The following is a 21,190-nucleotide window of genomic DNA, read 5'->3' as shown; positions in this document are numbered from 1 at the left end:
TAACACATCCTATGTGTTACATATCTTTCACAATAAATGCCAAGCTGTCAGAATGAAAATGTCACATAAATCATGCATACAGTGTTTACTTTAAAAAAGATTGGCTCGTACAAATTGAAACAACCCTCCTGATGGTTCCATCCTCCGCAGTGTGTTAGCCAGGTACTGCCCATGTGAAAGCAATGTCTCTGCTTCCAGAGTTGAAATAAACAGTGCATCAAAACAGACATCAAACCAAAACAAAATGTATTTAACATAGTGCAACAGTCAATGCCATAAGAAATCACCATATGCAGAGTTACATATAATCTACACATACTAATAAGACTTTACAAATCTCATATTACACATAGATACACACAGAACTGACTCGGGAGGAAGCATTTGTTGCTAGCCCCTCTGAGGGCTCAGCTTCTGACCTACCTGCCATAGGGAGGCACAACACTTGGTTTTGGTAGTTACTGTATTGAGATTGTATTGCGCTCTCCTGCAAGTTGGTGCCCACCTCAGCTACCCACCTGATGAAATGTTGCAGAGCTTGCTCAGCACATGGCAGGTTTGGCACCTGTTGAGGCCCTGGGGATCTTGAGTATGGCCAGAAGCCCCAGGCTGGTCCCTGGCTCATGGAAGCACCAGCCACCTCTTGTGGGTGACAATGCCAGGCTGCTCTCACACCTTACTGAAGGCTCTGCACCCGCTCGCAGGGAGCCTTGCAGGGAGAGCCTTTGGACCATTGGTGGGTGGGCTGTAGCGGATTAACACCTTTCCCTCCCTGACCTCTCTCCTCCTTGCCAGTCCCTGCATCTCCGAGCAAGTGGTAGGAATGAAATAACCACAAACCAGATCTACAGTCTTAAAAACAGTGGCATTAACAGGGCATTGATCTACATTACGGCTCTTGACGATTGCTAACACTGGTGGAGCTGAAGGAGGTTAACTACATCTGGACATGCAGCAGCATCCGCTGCAGACCAGGCAGGGCATGGTTAGCAAAAGGCATGCTTTTTGCTTTGTTTGTTTATCTCACTACTCTGTGGTGAATGTCCTCAGCACTTTTCAGGGGCATTTCCTCTGGCTGTGTCAGTGGATGTTGAAATTTGTGCTGCAAATACCTTATTTTGGGGCAACAGAAGCCAGTTACAGGCTGAAAGACATCCTTGCTGACAAAACCCCAGAAAGGTGCAATGAGCAATTGGGAAGCAGGGGTGAGAAAAACAAAAAAAGGAAGATTAGAATAGGGAGAGAGAAGGAAGCATGAAAAAAAGGAGACAATGAATGAAAGAAGGGGCAAAAAGACTGGCAGAAATAATTTCTTTTAGAGCTTTGTTTGGGGTTTGCAGCAGGTGACTCAGAGCCTGCAGATCTGAATTCTCTTTCTGACTTGACACTGACTGGCTGCAGGCCTTTCAGCATCTCTCTTGGCTTCACTGTCTCTTGAGTTTCCTACCGTGCAGGGCAAATGCATTGCAAAACACAGGGTTTTAAAAATCCTCCCATGGAAACAGCTGTCAAATATCAAATACTGACTGAAACATAAAAGAAAGAGCAGGATGGGAAGAGAGGCAGAGACTCAAAAAACAAAGAAATGGTGAGGAGTAAAAGTGAAAGGAAAGGGAAAAATAAACATGGAGATGAATAGGAGGAGGAAGAGAAGCTTTGGAAATGAGATGGGCCACTTGTCAGGGTGACCATATCCTTGTGCAGTGTCAGGAAGAAGAACTGAAATCTGAAGCTTGTCCTGCTGACTGACACTTACAGGCCGGTGGTACCTCTGCAAGCACAGCAGTGAAGTTGTTCCAGAGCTGAGGAGCTGAGAAACCATGGAAGCCCATCACAGAGATGTTTCTAAACAGGAGGAACGTCGGACATAGAAAGGCTGTGCATCGTGTCCTTCTGGCCTATGCACGATCAAGACAGGGAAGAAGCGGGCATCATGGTAGGTAGGGGGGTTCTCGTTGACAGCCAGCTGGCTGGAGTAGGAGCAGCATTGCTCATCATGGCAGCCCCGATCAGCAATGCTGCTGCTGCGGCTCCGCCAGAGGCCTGTCCTGTGGGAGCCATGGATGCGGCAGAGGGAGAAACGGCTGGTGTTGAGGGACAGGCGGGAGTTGCCGCTGCAGCTGTGGAAAGCATGGCGTGAGAAGATGGAGGAGGTGCTGGAGGCGTGGTTGCAATGCTCGCAGCCGTGGGCCACCTCACTGTACCGACACACCGTGTAGCTGTTGTACGCTGGGGAGTCAGCCAGGTCCATTAGCATGGCCTCCGAGTAGCTGGGGATCAGCTGTCGGTTGGTGCAGATGTGCCACTCTAGCTCTGTGCTGTCCTGCGTGGCATCCCGGGGCATGCGGTAACGGTAGAGGGGCTCCTCCGTCGTGGTGGGTGCTGTGTATTCCAGGCCCAGAAGCTTTTCCACGTGGTAGTGGACGTATGCAGTCCGATACTCTATGAGTACCCTGAGAGGCCATGAGATCATCAGGATAGCTGCCACCCAGAAAGCATAGTGGGACACATACCATGGGAGGTGATCTGGGTCCCCATAGGCCATCATGAGCTCTTTAAAGTCCACATTTTTTAGCTGCATGCCTTCCCTTACCTCCATGTAGTCATCCAGCCCCTCTATTTCTGTGAAGAAGTGAGCCCTTTGTGTCAGATAAGAGTTCTCAGACTCAATGTTGGCAAAGCTGAAGCATTTGGTGAACCTCAGCTTTGTGGCTGTGTAGCTCTCCAGGCCCAGGAGCTCTTTGGAGATGTCCTTGTATCCACAGTGAGAGTAGTCAAACTCAGCTTCGGCCACGTGAGTGTTGACCCTCTCATGGTAGACTTGGGTGGTGGTGTAGGCATCCCCATTACGATAGCGGGTCACCTGCCGGGTCCTCCGGACAAAGTGGTAGCTGATGGCCTTCCACCAGATGCACGGAGTGGCTTGCTGCATGCGGTTGATACATTCGTAGACACTGTCCACATCAGCCTTGTACTGCAGCTCTCTCTTGACATGGCAGTGCCAGCACTCCACCAGGTACACCACATACAGCATGGATAGGAAGGCCAGTGGGATGTAGACATAGCCATCTGAGCAGGGACTGTCATGGTAGATCATGGACTTGCCCTTGAAGGAGCTGTCGAAGCTGAGCTTGGTGACTCGAGCCAGCTGACACCAGGCCACTGCTCCCAGGCAACCATACATGAGGATGGAGAGGAGGAGGCATTTCCAGTGTGACTCTCTGCACATGCAGGCACTCAGGGATTGCTTCACGGGGCGTTGCTTCAAATCACACCACCAGGGAGAAAGGGAGAAAGACAAAGAGAGGAACCTGTCAGTCACACTGCTTTACATAGTACACATGGTGCCTTTTGCTCTCCAGACTGGATTTGCTCGACTGCCTGAAGATGGGGACACCACCCTACTTCATAGAAATGGGAATATTAACTGTTTTGCCAGAAACATTGTGACAGAGACAGAGGTCTTTGGACAAAACCACTTCCTTGCTTCCTCCAGCTCCCAGGAGGGAAGTCCTTCATATGGCAGCACCCACATCCAGGTCAGATGGGCATCTGGATGAAGGTGAGATGGGTCCTCGGATTCTGTACCCTGCAAGGATCCAGCTCCCATCCCCATCTGCACACCTTACTACAGGGCCAAGAAGGTTTTGGAGCAGGGCTGTGAGCTTCCCCCTGTGCTCTGGGAGGTCCTCACACCATGCTGCTGTGGAACCGGGGAACAGTGTCCTTTGTGGGGCCACGGCCCTATGGGTTGCAGCAACACAGGGCTCCAGTGCCTGGCAGAGCTGAAGCTGCTGGCTGAGTCAGAGCTGACTCAGCCCCAGCCCTGAAACCTACTGGGTGATTGACACCATTCTCTTGGAGGCGAGCCATCAGGAAAATTACCAGATTCAAGCACATTTATTTGAAAAAATTGTCAGGATTACAGCATGATGCACATAGCTTCAGGCTGGTTAGGAGACAAGCTCCTACCTAAAATACCTGAAAGGTTCAAGCTCTGGAGCTAAGGGTCTGTGTGAATGAATGCTTAAAATACAGCATATCCTTCTCTTTGAAGTCACAAAAGTCAGGCTGAGAGTGGAGAGGCAGTTTGCATTCTTGAATTCCTGCTATGCTCACCAAGATGAAGTGGTTGAGGTCCTTACTCCTGCGATGCTGCAGTGAATCAGCTGCATTGTCATGCTATGTTGGGCTATAATAAAAGGCATGAAATCCAGCCAAGCAGCTAGTGGTAGCAGAGTTGTTCCTCTGCAAAGAGCAGTAGCAGCATGGGTTATACCCTTGGCTGGCAGCAGCTGGTCTGTAGAAAGCATGTGACACGAGACCCCCTGCTCACCCAGAGGGTAATGGGGAGGGCTGAATGCATCCCTCACATCACCGCCATCCTCTACCTCTTCTTAAATCTGAGAAAAAGCCAGCAAGACATGCTGCTATCTGTGCATCATCATGCCCTCTGCTGAGCCTGATTTCATGCAAAAATAGAAGCACGCAACTACTCCTCCTCCCAAGGGACCACGTCCATGCATCAAACTACTTCATAGAAGCCAGCAGATGCTAGGCTGGGAAATGTCTTCTCTTTTTCTCTTGGGATAAAGCTCTCCCCTAGTAAAGCTTCTCCCAAACCCAGAGCAGTTAAGATTCTGTAAGTAAGCTTGAATCAGCCAGGAGTTTAAGGACCAGCATCTTATGACTCAGGAAATAATAGCACAGCACCACTAGAAAGAATTTACTGTTTTCTCAATGAGATGGAGGCATTGGCACCTAACCTTGCAGGGCTATCAGATCAGATTTAATACTGCTTCTTCTTCTTCTTTTTTTTTTTTTTTTTTTTTTTCTTTTTCTGGAACAGAGAGCCACTTCTGAGTAACTATAGAGGTTTTTATGGCTCGCTGTGAGCACTGCCAAACTAGACTTCACAGGGTTAGGTTCTGATTTCTTAGCCTCTAATCTGACATTGTGTAAGTGCAGAGCAATTTTATTTATTTTAGGGAGCATTCATCTGCAGCAAAGAAGAACAGAATTTGGCTCCTGATGCTTCCTGATGCATCTAGAAGGAGCCTATAAAGATTTCTATTCTTATCCCAAGACTTTTGTGTATATTTATGTGTTCGAATGAAGAATAATTATTTTTGACTTTATTTCTTATATTTCTGCTTACTAACAAAATGGGTGCAGAGGAACAAAACAGGTCATATGCATACCTTTTCTGCAAGCAGGGAAGACAAAAGACTTCAGTATAAGAAGGAATAAGGCTGTTTTCCCTAACTTTTTTTGCAGGAAGCCTCAAGGAAAGTGAGGAAGTGGCTTTAGGCAGTCACTACTTATGGGAGTTTTGCAGAGTGAATTCGAGTCTACATCCAGTCACAAAGAGTTTCATCTCTGGAAACTCTTGTCAAATGCCCACTGCTCTGTCCCAATGCCATTCCTGACCAATGCAGGTTTCTCCCTATGCACAAATAGAAGGATGTCTAGAAGACAGTCGTAATGTAAGGTGTGTGCTTAAATATATCAGGAACCCCAATATTTATGACTTACTGACAGACTGTCAGCCTGGCCCTGCATGCAGCCATGTGAAGGCTGTCCTGTTTTAGGTAAGGCACTATTTGCCAAAGGCACTGCAATCTTCTCTTTTCCTTTATCTTGCTTCCCTTTGACTAATAACTTCTCTGATCTCTGAAGCTCTGTGGTCCAACTTGCAACCCACAGCTTGGCTCCTACCCAAGGACTGATTCAACCAGCCCTGCTGGTTAGGGTTATCAGTGGCCATAATGGAGTCTGAGAGCTGGCAGATGTTTCTTTATGCACTTAGCTCCATGAAATGCCACCCCCACTTTGGGGAATAGGGTGGCTCTGGTCTTACCAGTCTTGATCAGAGCTGGGCTGGCAGCAGCTCCAAGGCTTGCTGGTCCACATCTCTGTGAAGACACCTCAAAAATGGCCACCAGCCCCTTTGCTGAGAGGGCTGGGTCTTCCTGAGTTACCTTCACTGTTTTCACTGTATCTTGTAAGAAATGCAACTACTCTCCTGGGGTTAGTGAGGACATGTGGCCATAGTGCCCACTGCCAGACCTCTTAGATTCACATACATCTATTAGTCCAGTTCAGAACGACCTTCATGTTCAGAACCCTCTGGAAAAAAAGGCTGCTAAGTAGATCTCATTTTCTGCAGGTCCTCAGTTACAAAAGGATATCTCCTATACAGTCTGCCCACTGGCTGTCCCTCTTATTTCAAATGACTATGTTCCTCTGGCTTATATCTTTTTATTTCTCCTTCTCTTTGCTGAAACAATTATCTAACCCTACTACAGTACTAGAAATACTAATAGTGTTTTCATAAGAAAGACAGGAAATGCAACAAATAATTACAATTAAAGCATCAGACATTCAAAAGTCTAATAAGGAAATGTATCTTTCCAACTATCTCTGCATAACAAATTCATTAGTATGTTAAACCAGTGGCTCCCAGCCTTTATTAATTAACATACCAACTTCTTGCAAACACGGTGTTTGTGGTACTAAGTGGAATTTTCTCCTTTCCAAGCGCAGTGTTTCAAATCAGAACAGGGTAAGCCTGTATTTTGGGACAACTACAATAAATGCTTAAGGAAACTAATAATTTCCATGATAACTTGGGCCAGTCAGTGAATGAGAGCTGTGTTCTCTGTGGAATGCTGCGGCTTCTGTGTCATTTTGATGTGGGGCAAAACCCTAACTCCCTGGCATATATTAGAAGAGAAATGTAACTGAAGAAATTGAGGACAGCAAGCTCTACAGCCAGAGGCAAGCAGTGACTGTCCCATAGTAGGCAAAAACTCAGTCACCTCATTTGCAAACTAGAACTCACAGATTTGAGCCCAAGAAATGAGAAGTTGGGGCAGCCCTCCCCTGAGCTGCCCTTGGTCCCACTCTGCCTTTTTATCGGGGCTTTTTGACCTGTCCTTTCCAAAAAAATCTCAGGCAGAGCATTGGGTCTGTGCCTCACTCAAAATGGAGAGGGAGCTCCGTGTTTTCCCAAGCTCTCTTTGTCGTCTGGTGGTATGAAATCTTCCAAGACGCTAAATGATAGATGCTATTTAATTAGTTGCTCTAGTTGCTGGAAAATAGTCTTGAAAGCCTCAGCTGCTCACAGAGAACTGGAAATTCAACTGACACCTGCAGCAGACAGGAGTTTCCAGGCTGACAACATTTTGGTTATTTCTCCTTCAAGGAACCTTTGTGCAGAACTTAGTTTGCAAATGAGAAAGCACACTGGCAGTGGCTGAAAGGGCAACTGCCTTCAAAGCCACCCTCAGATGGCAGATACCCAAGATCAAACACCAGTATGAAGGGACCTGTGTGGAGCCAGCACACCAAACACACACTTGTCCCAGCTCTGCAGCAGCCAGGTCGGCTTCTGGCTACAGCAGCAGTCATTAAAATCATTAAACAGTACTTTGCATTGTAATAGTGTGTAGATTTGGGCTGTTAATCTTGCCTAGTATAAAGAGGTGGGGAGAAAGCTGAAGAAATGTGTGGCTTTGCACTTAGAAGCTGGAGCAGATCATGCCGGGTGCTAGAGGGGTGGGTGGGCAGGGTTTCATCCCTTGTGAGACACCAACATGAAAATACACTCAGCTAGACTGACAACCATCCGAAGTGAGCTTACAAGCAGCTGCACTGACTCTGGCCAAGAAGGCAAGACATTAAAAACTGCCTCACCATGGCACAGCATCTCCATAGATGGCACATTGGAACTGTAAGAACATGTTTCTGGATGACTTATGTCCCTGGTTTTCTTCCTCTCAGTGGGTTCATAAGAACTAATGAGTCCTGGGGCATGGGTTGTGGCAGGCATCCTTGCTCCCCCTTGTGAGCATCCGCTGGTTAGAAGGGAATGAAGGGATGCTAGAAGCCCAGACAGCTTCCATCAGCTCAGGTATTTGGGTGCCGACCTTGAACATCTAGTGCCTCGCTTTTGCCAGTGGGGGCTCGCTGCTTTGCTGACCTTTGGACATCAGCATCTCTGATAGCTGGATTCACCAGCTGACCATATGGCTGCCCCTACGTGATGTCAGGGATAGTTATGATACAATAGTTCTTCGGTATTCTCAGGTAGTAATAGGAATTTCTCCTATCAACTTGTGTTATGAGCTAAACTGCATTTACATCGTAAGTCCATGCAACACTACACCTTCTCTCTCTCACTTGTATACCTCACAGGCAATGCCACAGTCCTACATACAGCCCAGTGACTGGTACTTGGTAAAAGCTCATCTTGCATAAAGACTTCCTGCTTAACGTTACAGATGAAAGTAAATTAAGAACTTAGAACCCCTTCTGCAATTTGTTCTGATGATTGAATTTCACTGCCATTGTAATTTTCTCTCACTTTAGCCCCCATTGATGGCAGTGGGGATTCCCATTCTGAATGTAATGAAGGGCTCTTTTCATACTGCTGCCTTCTCTCCCTGAAGGTGCCTCTCCATTCTAATTATGACACCTCTTGCCTTTCTTTTTCCAAATTAAGTGGGTCAAGGTCTCAAAGTCCTTCACTGCACAGCTTTTTTTTCCCTTTTTATTTCTTTTTTTTTTTTTCCCCAGCTCTCTTGGAAGATCTCCTTTTTCTCTATCAGCTTTAGATCATTCTTAATGCGTATCCTGCAAGTGGATGCAGGATTTCAGCACTTATTTCACTAGGGTTATATTTAACCATAAAATCACCTCCCATTTCCACACATTTTACCTTTTTAAAAATCACCAGGAGTTGTATTAGGAGATTTTGGCTTGGGAGTGTATATTCAAGCACTCACCACTTTGCTCTTAGGTATTTTCTGAGTCACTATTCCAAGGACAGATAAAGGATTGGATGTACTCTTCACCTTGAAATGTGTAACTTCAGATTTGGCTTTGGCTTGAATAGAGCAATTATTAAATGAAGCAGATCTCTCTATAGGACTGTGCTCACTGTTACAGACCAGCCTCGTAATCTTTGTGCCAACTGTAAATGTTACCAGCAGTGATTTTATGCTTAAATACAGTGGATAGTGTCGAATCTAGCAATTATTCCTCTATAACTCTGCCACTCTAATAACTAATATCCCATTAACTTATAGAAGGCAATTGTCTTCATAAAGCCAAACATCAGACATCAGCACAAGGCTGTGGATGTTGTGTGTGCACTGAGTTGCTCCTCACACTTCCAGTGCTACTGCCAGGAGCAATTCCATGCGCAGCTCTTGACGCAATGCTCAGTCAGACCCTGCCAAAGCTTCAGTAGAGCACATCATTACCTAGCTTCTTGTTGTCATACGCTATTAATCAGTGGTTGTATTTTACTTCGAAAGTGGGTGCATGGCAGTGTGGGCTCAAAGTGTTAATTCTTTTCTTTAGCACACACAAATGTTATGTTTTACACAGCACACAAATGGTTGTGGTGACAATTACAAACCTCTGGCTTTGTAGTCTTCTAATCAGGACTGCTGTAATTAATTTGAACCAAAGGCTGCCAAACTGACCCTTATAGAAGAGGAGAAATAGCCTGTGAAGTTCAAAGGAAGCTGTTCAAACTGTTTTGCAGTTAGTCTTTTAAAAACGTATATGTAACTTTGCCAGATGTCTACTATTTCTCTGTAGCTTCTAATGATAAAATGGCTTTTTCCTCTTCTGTCAGATTAAGTGCTTCAGTCTCCTTGAAAAGCCCGGCAAGAGCTGGATAAGCAGAAAATATGCTGGAACAGCATGAATTTATTCTAATGCTTGTTTTGTGGACAGTTTGGGGTCCAAGTTTGACTGCCTGTGTCTGGTTTGCAGTCAGATATCTGAGTTCCCTGATTTCAAAAGCATTCAAATTCTCCTTCAGGGAAATCATGCCAGAAGCATTTCCTGTCCTTTGAAACCCCATGTGTGAACATGTTTGCCCTTGGTGGCTGACCTCAAGAGCTTCAATTTTGCTGAAGCAAAATGCTATCATGTCTAAAATGAAAGAATAAGAGAAAACAGAGGGTAGCGAGAACGTGGCACGAATGGAAATAGAGAAATGAGGGAAATGCAGGAGGGGGTGGGGTGTGAATAGGTGGAAGGGAGGAGAGAATAGCCTAGAGATACTGTGAATGCAGATGTCACCAATGCAGATATCACCCAGGCAGTGAAAGGGAGGCAGCAGGCGAGGATGGGGACCTGCCAGCCCAGGAAAAGAACTGAGCAAGGATTGATATAGGGAAGGAGTGACCCTGTCAGCATCGAGCGACCCACATTGCCAGCAGTCCTCTCAGCCCATCTACAGTCTGAAAGCAGCTCCTTTGGACCAGATACTCCCTTTCTGCTGGGAACTTCTCTAAAAAATTCAGATCTAGAGCCCTGTCTGCTCTACGTTGGAATAAAGCTGTGCAAAGAGGGGGCAGAAAGTCCCGTAGTGGTGACGCTGTACTGCAGTGGTGATACCGTGATCATGCCTCAGCAAGCAGAGATGTGCGGCAAAGCCTGGCATCACTGTGTGCTTCTGCTCTCCTCCCAGAGCTGGCTGCAGCACTGCACGGTGACCTTATCACTGTCTTCAACAGCAAAGTGACCTCACAGCTTGGGATTGCTTAAGTGAGCAACGAGTCAGTCTTGTCTTTCTTTTTTTCTTTCCTGTTTTATTTTGCAAGCAGTCTTCCTGTTCATGGGAAAAAACATGACAGAAACACTGGCACAGGGCTAGAAGAAGAGAAATAGAAGCAAAGAAGAAAGAACTAAAGATATGGGGAGAATTAATGCCAGCCACAATTTAATTTGCCTTTGTGGATTTATGCTTTCTGATGAACACATCCCAGTGTGATAAATGAAAGGTGAAGAACAATCAATAACTACAAATCACACATTGGTGTGGTGACCTGCCTGGATGAAAACAGATTTTTGTCTGACTACGTGACTTCTTCCATCTTGATCAGGAGAGGGCAGTAGAAAACGTTCCTGAAGGACATGGCAAAAGATAACACAGAGAGGCCCACCAAGACTTTGCTGTGGTGAATCCTCAGCTGTGCTATTGACAGTAACTGAGGTGATCTCTGACACCAGGACCAGCCTCTGCTGTGCTGAGAACAGCTTCACCATTTGTACAATAAGACAGGGTGATACAATGAGGGCAAGGAGATCTCCATCTGCCTTCCCCTAAAAGACAAAACAGATGTGGACGCAGATACCACCCTACAAATCCTGAGGTGATCCTGGTGAAAGGCTGGACCAAAGAGGCTGGGGTGACTTCAGAGAAGACAACCACAGGAGAAGAGTGAGAGTACAGTTCTTCCTGCTTCACAGGGGCAAATGAACTCCTACGTGACATGTTCATTAGAGGAAGGAGCCTGCAGAGCTGTGCTAACCAAGATGCTAGTGTATGATGGGTTGAAGTGCTCCTCCATTATGTGACCCAATATGGGCACTGCATGGAGCATCAGTAATAAGGCCTGGTGAGGAAAACGGGAGATATTACAACAACCATCTCATAAATCCTCTCCCGGGGAGCCTGAAATAAAATCCTTCCTCCCATGTATCTTAAACTGCAAGAAGCCCATTACCCCCAGATCATGCTGAGCCAATAGAAAGTGCTCTCAGCATGGCTGCCAGCATGGAGGGGACAGGAAATACAAGGGAAAGAAGGCAATGGAGAAAAACATTTAGCATCAAACAGAATTTCCTTTCGGTCCTTGAGGATGTGGTACAGATGTAGCTGCATGTATGTTTTGAACACATCATTTGCTCCTTTGCCATTAAGCTCCTGCCAGAATGAAAACCTCATGCAGGCAGAGCCTGTCATGCCACTTCCAAGCAGAGATGCTCTATGACTTGGTTTAAAAGGAATAATCGGTGTGCAGGGCACAAGTCAGTAGCATCACCAATAAGAAGGCATTTGCTCTGGCAGCTGCACTCCTGTGGTGTGTGAGCATCGCTGGGTTTCTGGTTGTTTAAAGCCCTGCAGAGATTTAATCTCATCCTTCCTTCACCAGAGCTGTCAGGGGGAGGTATCAAGCTGGTAAGGTGATCAGAATGGAAGCATTCAATTCTGTCCTCAGCAGAGACTATCGCCAGACAAGACAAACCATGAAATGGCACGTCTTGCTGATCCACCTGAATGCCAGCTGATAGGACCCCCTTGAGGTACAGCACAAAGGCAGCCCGTTACTTCACTCCTTTCATCCTCCTGAATCCAAGCATTTAAGGTACCATTAGAAGAAGAAGAAAGCGGAGATCAGGACAGAAGGAGCTTCCAGTACTTAAGAGTTCTTCAAGAAGAAATAAAGGAAATCCCAGAAAAGAAAGATGCTTGTAGGCAGACAGTATTTATGCCACATATTATGACAGAATAGGAAATATGCTTGCTAAAATTTGAGGGGAAGAATTTGAGGGATGTGAAGCATTTGTGCCCAGTCACCTCCACTGGTGAAGCACACACATGCTGTTGCAAGGGAAGCTGCGCAGGTACATTTTTGGCACAAAGGAATCCTAGCAACAGAGTGGTCACCATTTGCAAAACAGAAATCAGTGCTGTTTTACTGACAGTTTTTTAATAAGCTTACAAAATACTACACTACAAAATTATCCCTTTTCCCCCCCAAATTGCTGATGTTGGTGCTGCTGGCTTTTGACAGTAGCGACACACAGCCAAATTCCCTGCACATCTCCCTTGGATATCGACAGTTCCCAGTAGACATGTGATAAATATTACTGGTGCAAGGTTCATAGATGGGCACAGAGCTTCAGGATGGGGAAGGAAATGTTCCTTACATTTGATGAACTTGATGAAGTGATGGCAGGCAAAGGCCCACCAGCCAAGGGAAAATAAGAGACCATCTCCTGGGGCTTCAGCCTTAAAACATGGACAGTGGAAATGGGAGGGCTCCATGTGGCTGACATCTCCTGGATGGATCTTACAGGAATCCATGTACACCATCATGTCAGCTCCTCACTGGCTGTTGGCAGCCTAGTTGTTTAATGCCTCTGTTTAGACAGACTTTACAAATGAGAAAAGTAGTTCAAAACTCAAAATGAACAACCTGAATGGAGGGTAGAAAAATCTTGTAAGCGCTCAGAAGGAATGTGATCTGGAATTGAACCAAGTTCCAGTGAACTCAAGAGAAGTCTTTCAGAGTAAAGTGTGAATCAAACCTGGTCCAGAACCACAAAGTTTATTATATATATATAAATATATATGTGTGTTTTTTGTTTGGGAGATTGTTTAATAATGGTGCTCCTGTTAAAATGATGTAGCACCCCAGCAGTGAGAAAGGAGGATTTGTGATGAGTATCACTCCTTTCTCTCTCATGCTTATCTTCTCTCTCTCAGATGCACATTCTGCAACAACATATGACATCTAAGTATGTGAAAACTTAACTGGATGCTGAACTGGGATGCACAGTATATTAGCCTGTACAGAAAGAGTGCTATATGTCAGCTGGCACTCCCTGTACATTATGCACCTAATGTAAAGCCAAAGAAGCTGCAAACTTTGTCACCTTGTGAGGCATAATCCCTTCCATCTTCTCCCAGGCACTGACACAGCACCATGAGAAGGGTTGCAAGGTACGTTAGACACTGCTTCCCAACCTTAGCTCTGCTGAGGAAAGGCTACCAGCCTGACGCCATGCAGACGGGTTTCTCCAGCCTTCCCACTCACAATCTGTCCTGCCTGCTTCTGCAACATCTCCCCCAGCATCTCAGGGACTGAGGATGCCCCTCCTGCTGGGGCAGAGTTAAGGTTGCTGTGGGTGTTGCCTGTGGCATATGGTAGCTCTTCCAAGGCTGGGATGCATGGGGGAAGAGCAGAAAGCATAAACTCCCATGCAGGAACTTATTTTCCTTAATGTGATGTCTTGGGGTGAGATGCAGCTCACATAGGACCCAGCATGGGTGGTTCTGCTGCCAGCAGCATTGCGGGGATTGTAGCTCATCTCACGCTGCTGCACAGATGACATGAACATTTGGGTTTTCTTTAGTTAACCACCCTGCTATGAGAACTGTGACCCCAGTGATGTTTCATGATGTGCTAATTTTAACTTTGTATTTCTGAGGCTCAGAGGAGCCAGATGAATGACTATATTCTTCAGTGAACTCTTCAGTGAACTATATTTTCCATGATTAGAACTTAAAAATTAATTGACTACTTAGCTGTGCTTTTCTGAAAACTAGAACTCCTGCTATAAGTGAAAAATCAAACAGAGCCTTATCTCTAGTGCCACAACAGTGTCACTGGAACAATTCAGTGTCACTGGCAGCTCAGCAGTGCAGGGTCAGGTGTCCATAGTTTAAGAAGAGATGAAAAGAAGTCCCACAATGTGTTCACAGGATGAAGATTCCTCTTGCCTCATCCCTGCAATGGCTTCCACTTGAGTGAAAGGGAGCCTTGGTACCCACCCTTCCCTTCTGGATGGCTATTATCTTCTATGGTGTCTGAAGTGAGAAAGAGAGAACAAGGCACATATTTGGAGTTTCAAAGCAGCGTACAGACCCCTTGCTTCCTACTGGTATTAGCTGCCCATCTGTCCTCCTGAAGGCACAGCATTAGAAATGACACCTGGCTTGGACCTACCACCTGGTTACCTGTTCTTGTTCTCTCCCTCTCCCATTGATGCACTTAACGGCTGCTTGCCAACTGTCCTTATGACTCTCTAGTGATGGAGCTCCAAGGGAGCACCCTGTCAGAGAGGCCAAAGACCTCAGAAACCATCACAGCCGGAGCCCAGGATGCTGTTCAGAGCTCAGACACGTCTGTCTCATGGTTCCTATCTATTTCTTTAAACTGTCAGCAGCTTTTCATGCAAAGTTACAGAGAAGAGAGACAACTTCTGAGCACCAAGAACAAGCACGTGAACAGAAGATAAAGTGGGGCAAAGGAAAGAACAAAAGCAAAAAAAGATGTGATGTCTCAGCACGGATTTCCTTTTGACAGGATCTGCAATGCAAATATTTCCTGGAACTGCAGGATCATGAAAAAAGAGCTTTGCTGTTCCTCTGATGCAACTATTGTTGGAATTATTCCCTTGTCTTCAATAGAGAGACTGCATCAAGAAATGAGACCTCTTTGGTTTCTGCCTGTTGAATAAATGGGCAGAAGGGGTAGAAAAAGATTTTACCTGTTTGACTCCCACTCAAAAGGGGCAACATTGTACTCCATTTTAATAACATCATTTAGGTCAATCACATATACTCTGCATGGTCACAGCCTTCTACCCAGCCAACCAGCGGCCAGTATTCAGGTTATTACTCAAGCAGTTCTCTTACAAGAGATTCAGAAGAGCTAAGGGGAAGGAAAAGCACTTCATATTTCATATACAGATATATATGTGTGTGCGTGCGTGTGTGTTCCATGTTTCATGTTCTCCCTTTAGCCAGAAGGCAGGGTCAGCGCAGCTCTTGGGAGAGATTTGGAAAGAATACAGCCTTTCTCTGTGAACTGGTACTCAATGGTCCCCCGAAACCTTCTGCTTCAGAGGTGTCAGGGACCAACACTAATCTTCATCACAGGCCCTGTACCCACCCTCCTCTCCACCCCCTGTATCTGACTTCATTTATGGTGGGCACAGAAGCTGCAGTGAAAACGGCAAACCCCTGCAAGAGGAGAAGGCAGACACAGACAGTAGGGAGCCAAGAGGTTCCTGTGGAGCTGTGGGGGAAAGGCTTTGTCAGAGCACGAGGATCTGGTGGTGAGAGAGGCGAGAAACTGTCCTCAGAGATAGGGACAGTTGAAAGCCAGCTGATCTAAGTTATGAAGGGATTTTTGGCTGTTTTCAGTGCCATAAAATAAGCCTTAATAAAATAAGTGTGTTTAATATTCACATGGAGAAAAGGGATGAAAAGCTGGAGGGCTAAACACAGACTAACCCCCAAGTAGCAGGTGGCTATCCAGAGGCACACTTAAGCAGAAAGGACCCAGCTATCTTTTGACCTGACTGCAAAGCTGTAGCCTGCAAACGAGCCATACATGCGTTTTCTGTTGCACTCCTTGGTGCTGAGTGGCCACAAACAGCACTTTTGAAACACATTTCTGCCCCAATTAGCATTGGCAGAAAGAGGCAGCTGAGACAGTTTTAAGTGGTCTCTTTCTTCTGCAGCGTTTCCAAGAGTATCAGTGGGTTGATGACCAGTGGTTTCAGAAGCATCTACCCAGGAGGTTTGCCCTCTTTAAATTAGACAGGCCAACTGATTGCACTATGTCATGCCCAATTAGAGTTCTTAAATATGGAAGACAAGATAAAACCAGTCATGGACAACTGCTGTTTGACTCTGCCAATACAAACAAGACAAATACGTATTTCAAAATGTCAAGTGGCTGCTGCTTTCAGCTTTCTTGAGTGATTACTTGGCTCTGGTAGCAAATAAATGACATTTGCACTCACTGGGTTTATTTTCTTCAAAAAAAAAAATAAAATAAAATAAAAATTAAAAAAAAGAATGGAGCTAAGTTTTCCAAATGTAAACATTTTTAATACCATTTCATAATTGGCAAAAAATGCAGAAGAGTCACCATCAAGTCTTCAGTGTAGGTGTAGGCTGTCACAAAAACAAGTAAGACAAGAAAGACAGTCAGCCCACAGCTTAACCAGGGCAGTACAGAGCAGAGGGGAGGGAAGCAAAGGAGAATGTATCAGAGAAACAGTTAACAACAACAACTGCTGGAATGTTTGGAAAAATAAGGCCCTTCTATTTCTTCCCTTTGAGAGGTAATGCACAAGAATTAATGGGATGGTAAAATCTAACACCACCACTGAAACCGTGACTGTTTCAGGTCATCTGGCTCAAAAAATTGATATCTCAATAGGAAGAAAAAGAAATATTAAAAAAAAAACAAACAAAAAACCCACCAGCAAACCACCAAAAAAACAAACCCCAACAAAGCACAGAATGGCAGAGTAGTGGCAGGCAATCTGAGAGCTTGCTCTGACCTTCAGCAACAAAAGCTGTAAACCCAAGTGGCCCTTGGAAGAACTGGAACCAGGCTGCAGCTGGGTACCAAGCAGGCTCTCTGCTTTCTGCTCCACAGCAGCATCCTCCAGCATCCTCCCTTCTGCTGTTTTCAAGAATAACAGCTTGGACTTCAGACACATTCTCTGTTAGTCACTGAGGATTTTATCTCACATTGATTTATCCCCAAATAAAGGCAATTTAAAGCCATTTTTAAGATTTAAGTCTACGTATTTGATCCAAGGGAAATCCATAAATGACAAGAGTCATAGAGAAGCCCAGGAAATGCCCGTTTAATACAGGACATTTCAGTACAACTGCAGATCCAAGAAAAAAAAAAATAAAATACTATTCACATTGGTATGGAAGAAGCAAGAGGAAAAGACCAATGAAGTAGGACTGCAGGGTTAAGACATCACTGTTAGAGGCATTAGACTCATGTGCAAATGTTTGTGCTGGAACTGAAGAAAAACAGAGAGGAGGATGACTGAAGTGAGATATAATGTGCTTAGCAGAAAGATCAAGTGCTCTCATGTCTAGAAATGACTTAGATATTTTTATGGTGGACTTAATATATCGAAAAGTCTTCTGTAGCTCGTGGTTGTAGACCAAATAAATCAAAAAATCCCTTTCAGCATTAACCATCTATTGATCTTCTGCGGGGCTGTAATTACACTGGGGAGCTCTACTGTCAGAACAGCAGCTATATCATGGACCGAGCCACAGCTCTTAGCAATGAGCTGTGTCGCAGGTGTTTATAAAGCAATTGGACAGGTGAAAACCCTCGTTTTCACCCACACAAGACAGTTTTTTTCAGTCTAAGCTGAAAAGTCAATTTTCTCTTCTAGGTACTTTAAAAGCTGTTGTCTGGCTTTAACCTAAGCATCCTGCAGTTTCACACAGGCTTTGCCGAGCCTACTGTATTTCAGCCACAGGACCATGAGACTGTTGACAAGCCATGGGACCCATTAGCAAAAGCTTTAAGCAGACCAATTGCCCAAAGAAATGTTCAAGGTTTGTTTTCACTTCTGTGACTGCTTGAAGGCTGTTCACCGCATCCTTGGAAGCATCTACATTTGTTATCTCTACATAATGAAGAAAGTTCAGCCACTTCCATGATTTGTGCACGGATTATGAAGTCTTAAGGGCAAACCTGTCAGAACAGCTGGGAGCAAAGACTGCATCAGGTGCAGAGGGAAATCTCAGGCATTGTGAACACAAGATAGCTGGCTGTCCTGAATATACAGGGCTGTGAGCATATTGTCATTGGCTGTCGCACAGCCCTGCAGCTGTCTGGCTGGTGCCTTGTGGCTCAGTATTTGTTGTGTCAATGCTCAGACACATCCGTCATCCCCTGCCTATGATCTTCAAGGCCGCAGTAAGGGCTTCACAGATGATGCAAAGAAATACATTTAGCCTCATGTGCGACAGTGTTTTCTACTGCATATTAGGCATTGGGAGAGCCTAGACCCCATGGGAAAATGAGAGGGATGACCTCAGTTCTTTGGCCCAAACACCTGAACGCCACCCAGATCCAGGCTACAAACCCATTTGTGCACTCATCCTGCCTATCCTGCAACTTACGCCAGCGCCTGAGAGCCGCAGTTCCCTTAACCATCTCAGAAACCTTCGTTAAACGGTAGGCACCCTAGCACAAAGCCCAAGGCATTCTTAGAGACAAACTTCCACCCGATAGACCCCGTTGCCCCATGCCGCATCCTCCCGGCACGGAGATGCCCAGCGGGGCGGCAAGCGCACCGGGGGAGGACCGCAGCGGGGCTCCCCGCGGGGCCGGGCCCGGCCGGGGAAAGCCGGTCACCCCCAGTCCGGTGCCCCCAACACCTGGCAGCCAGAGGCCGCCCGGCTGCGGGGACCCCGCCCGCTCCCGCCGGCAACCCCGGCACTGCAGGGCGCGGCGGGTCCGCTCCGCACCGCGCAGAGCCCCGCTCCGCTCCGCACTGCCCCGCTCTCGGCTCCCTCCCGGCGGCTGCTGGCGGCCGCCCCCGCGGCGCGGCTGCAGGTCCCGGCCGGGCTGCGGGGGCTGCGGCTGCCTCGCCGGCTTCCCCCGCTCTGCGGATCCCCTCCTCAGCCTCCCGCTCCCGCTGCTCGGCGCGGGGCTCGCCGGCCCCTTCCCCACGCCCATCTCCTCTTTTGCCTCCCGAGCCCCTCCGGGCAGGGGGCGGCTGCCCCCGCCGCCGCTCACCTCCTCCCGCTCGGCGGCGGCCGGCCCCGGCGCGGGGCTGCTGCCCGGCCCGCTCTCAGCAGCCGCCTCGGCTTCCCCCTCCGAGGACATCCTTGGCCATCACCGGCGGCGGGGGCTGCGGGCCCCCGAGCCGCCCCCCGCGCCCAGGGCCGCCCCGCCGGGTCTGCCCGGCTCCTTCCACCATCCCAGGCAGGCGGGCAGGGAGAGAGGGAGGGAGGCGGCGGAGGGGAGGAGAGAAAGGCGAGGCGGAGGGGGGGTGCCCCAGCCGCTCACGGCCCCCCCAGGTGGGCAGCGAGCGCCCGGCGGCTCCCGGAGAGCCTCTGCGGGAGGCTGAGAGCCGCGGGGTGAGTCCTTCCCGCACCGGGGGCTCCCTCCCGCCCCCCTCCTGGAGCGAGCCGCCCCCGCCCCTGGGATGCTCGGTGCGGCTTCACGCCCCCGCCGCTCGCCCGCAGCCCCCGGCCGCTTCTCCCGGCTTTTCCCGAAGCCCGCACCTCTCCCGGGCTGGCGGCGGCACCGAGCGGCTGGACGAGGCGGCAGGACGAGGTGGAAGAGAAGAGAAACTGCCCCTGGGGCAGCGCTTCTGCACGGAGCGGCCGGACGGCCAAACTTCCCGGGAAGCCCCTCTCCTCTCCCGGCCGCAGACACCCGCAGTGGGTGCGAGCCCTGGGGCTGTCCCGGCCCTCACATACACGTGTACCCTCGGGGGATTTCTGCTGCGATCCCTGCGGCAGAAGAAATGGAGGAACCCCGCTTCTCCTGTCCCTTCCTCCCTCCCCTCTCCCTCAGCCTTCCTTGCGGGTTCATCCATCCAGTACAGATCGCCCCGAGCAGCCTCTCGCAAACCCCCCGTACTGTCAGCATTCCCTCCGCCCGCCTGTGCCCAGTGCATCCAGGCATTATCCGCTGTCCTGCATCCAGGACTGGTGTACTGCACCATCTTATCTCTGCATGTTTGTTTCATGTTTCATTACACTCTTTGCCTTGTGAGGCTCATCTCATTTGATCTGTTTCTCTCTCTGTGCCCTACAGCAGTATGTATTTTAAATGCTTCATAAAATCTTGCAAGCAGGCAAGTGAGCAGACTTGAAGCATCAGCCTTAGCTTTAATATTCGCACCTCAACTCCTGCCACAACGCACTTGCAGCTTATCAGTCGTGCTGCTCTGCATAGCCCTGCTCCGGCATAAAGGCTGCAGGTGAGGTTGGCTGGGGGCCTGTGGAACAATGGGTTGCTCGGTGTTTGTGTGTGAACATACACAGAGAAAAGCCCCAGAGCTGAGATTTTCTAGAATTGCTAAATCTGGACACTGATTGCATGGGATGACTCTTGGCTGATTACAGAGGGAGCAACTCTCCTGGCCTTGGAGGTGAAGGACACCAACAAGAGACACTTGGCAACGTCCCTTTGTCTTCTATAGCTTTTGACCACCTTGCTTCTGTCAGCCCTGGAGAGGAACTGCAGGAAGCACACTGTGCTGGACAGTACAATGCAGGTTTTCTAAACCACATGAAAATACATGCGTATTCAAACAGTATTTTTTTTTTCATTTCCGTAAGTGGCACAACAGGGAACAATCTCTCAAGGCTACATTGACCAGCAGACAGCCGGGAGTGGATCACATCTGGGACGCAGGAAGGAGCATCAGAGAATGCATAAGGAGTGCCCCTGCCTTACCCAGCAAGACCTATAGGGGAAGAGAGAAATTAAAACCATGTTCTGCTTGGTCAGCTTGTGCGTTTGTCTGGATGCTTTCAGTGAACTCACACACTATAAAAATGGTGGCAGTGCTGGGATGTGATGGAGCACTGCGGTTAGAAGGGAAACGTGCCAAGCCAGAGAACTGTCCCTGGAGATATCTGTACCCAGTGTTACGTGAGCACCAAATTCTCCTGGTAGGGACTGTTACACGGCACCCATCAAAGGCACCAGCAGCAATGATGGGAAGAAACAAAAATGGGGTTCAGAGTGCTGTGAGGTAGCAAGGAGGGGGCATCCCTGATAAGGTGACAGGGGTGAGCAGTTCTCTGAAGTCAGGGACTTGGCTGTTAAGAGAGCAGGGAGATGCTGTGGAGGGA

General features: G+C 47.7%; 1 protein-coding gene across 1 annotated transcript; it reads right to left on the bottom strand.

Moving 5' to 3' along the window:
* Positions 1-229: 229 nt before the first annotated feature.
* LOC107314762 (transmembrane protein 151B-like) lies at positions 230-19,473 on the bottom strand. The gene is made up of 2 exons (XM_015864364.2): positions 19,116-19,473; positions 230-3,262 (listed from the first exon to the last, which is right to left on the bottom strand). The coding sequence occupies exons 1-2, from the start codon at positions 19,203-19,205 to the stop codon at positions 1,832-1,834; spliced, it is 1,521 nt and encodes a 506-aa protein (XP_015719850.1). The 5' UTR covers positions 19,206-19,473; the 3' UTR covers positions 230-1,831.
* Between the last annotated feature and the right edge of the window lie 1,717 nt (positions 19,474-21,190).

The sequence above is a fragment of the Coturnix japonica genome, chromosome 5 (genome assembly GCF_001577835.2).
Source record: "Coturnix japonica isolate 7356 chromosome 5, Coturnix japonica 2.1, whole genome shotgun sequence".
NCBI lineage: Eukaryota > Metazoa > Chordata > Aves > Galliformes > Phasianidae > Coturnix > Coturnix japonica.
This window is presented reverse-complemented; position numbering and strand designations above follow the sequence as displayed.

Coding starts and splice junctions, on each gene's coding strand:
- LOC107314762 (XM_015864364.2), bottom strand. CDS start 19,205: ATGTCCTCGGAGGGGGAAGCCGAGGCGGCTGCTGAGAGCGGGCCGGGC. Junction 3,263..19,115: donor CCGCCGCCGAGCGGGAGGAG/GTGAGCGGCGGC, acceptor TGTGATTTGAAG/CAACGCCCCGTGAAGCAATC.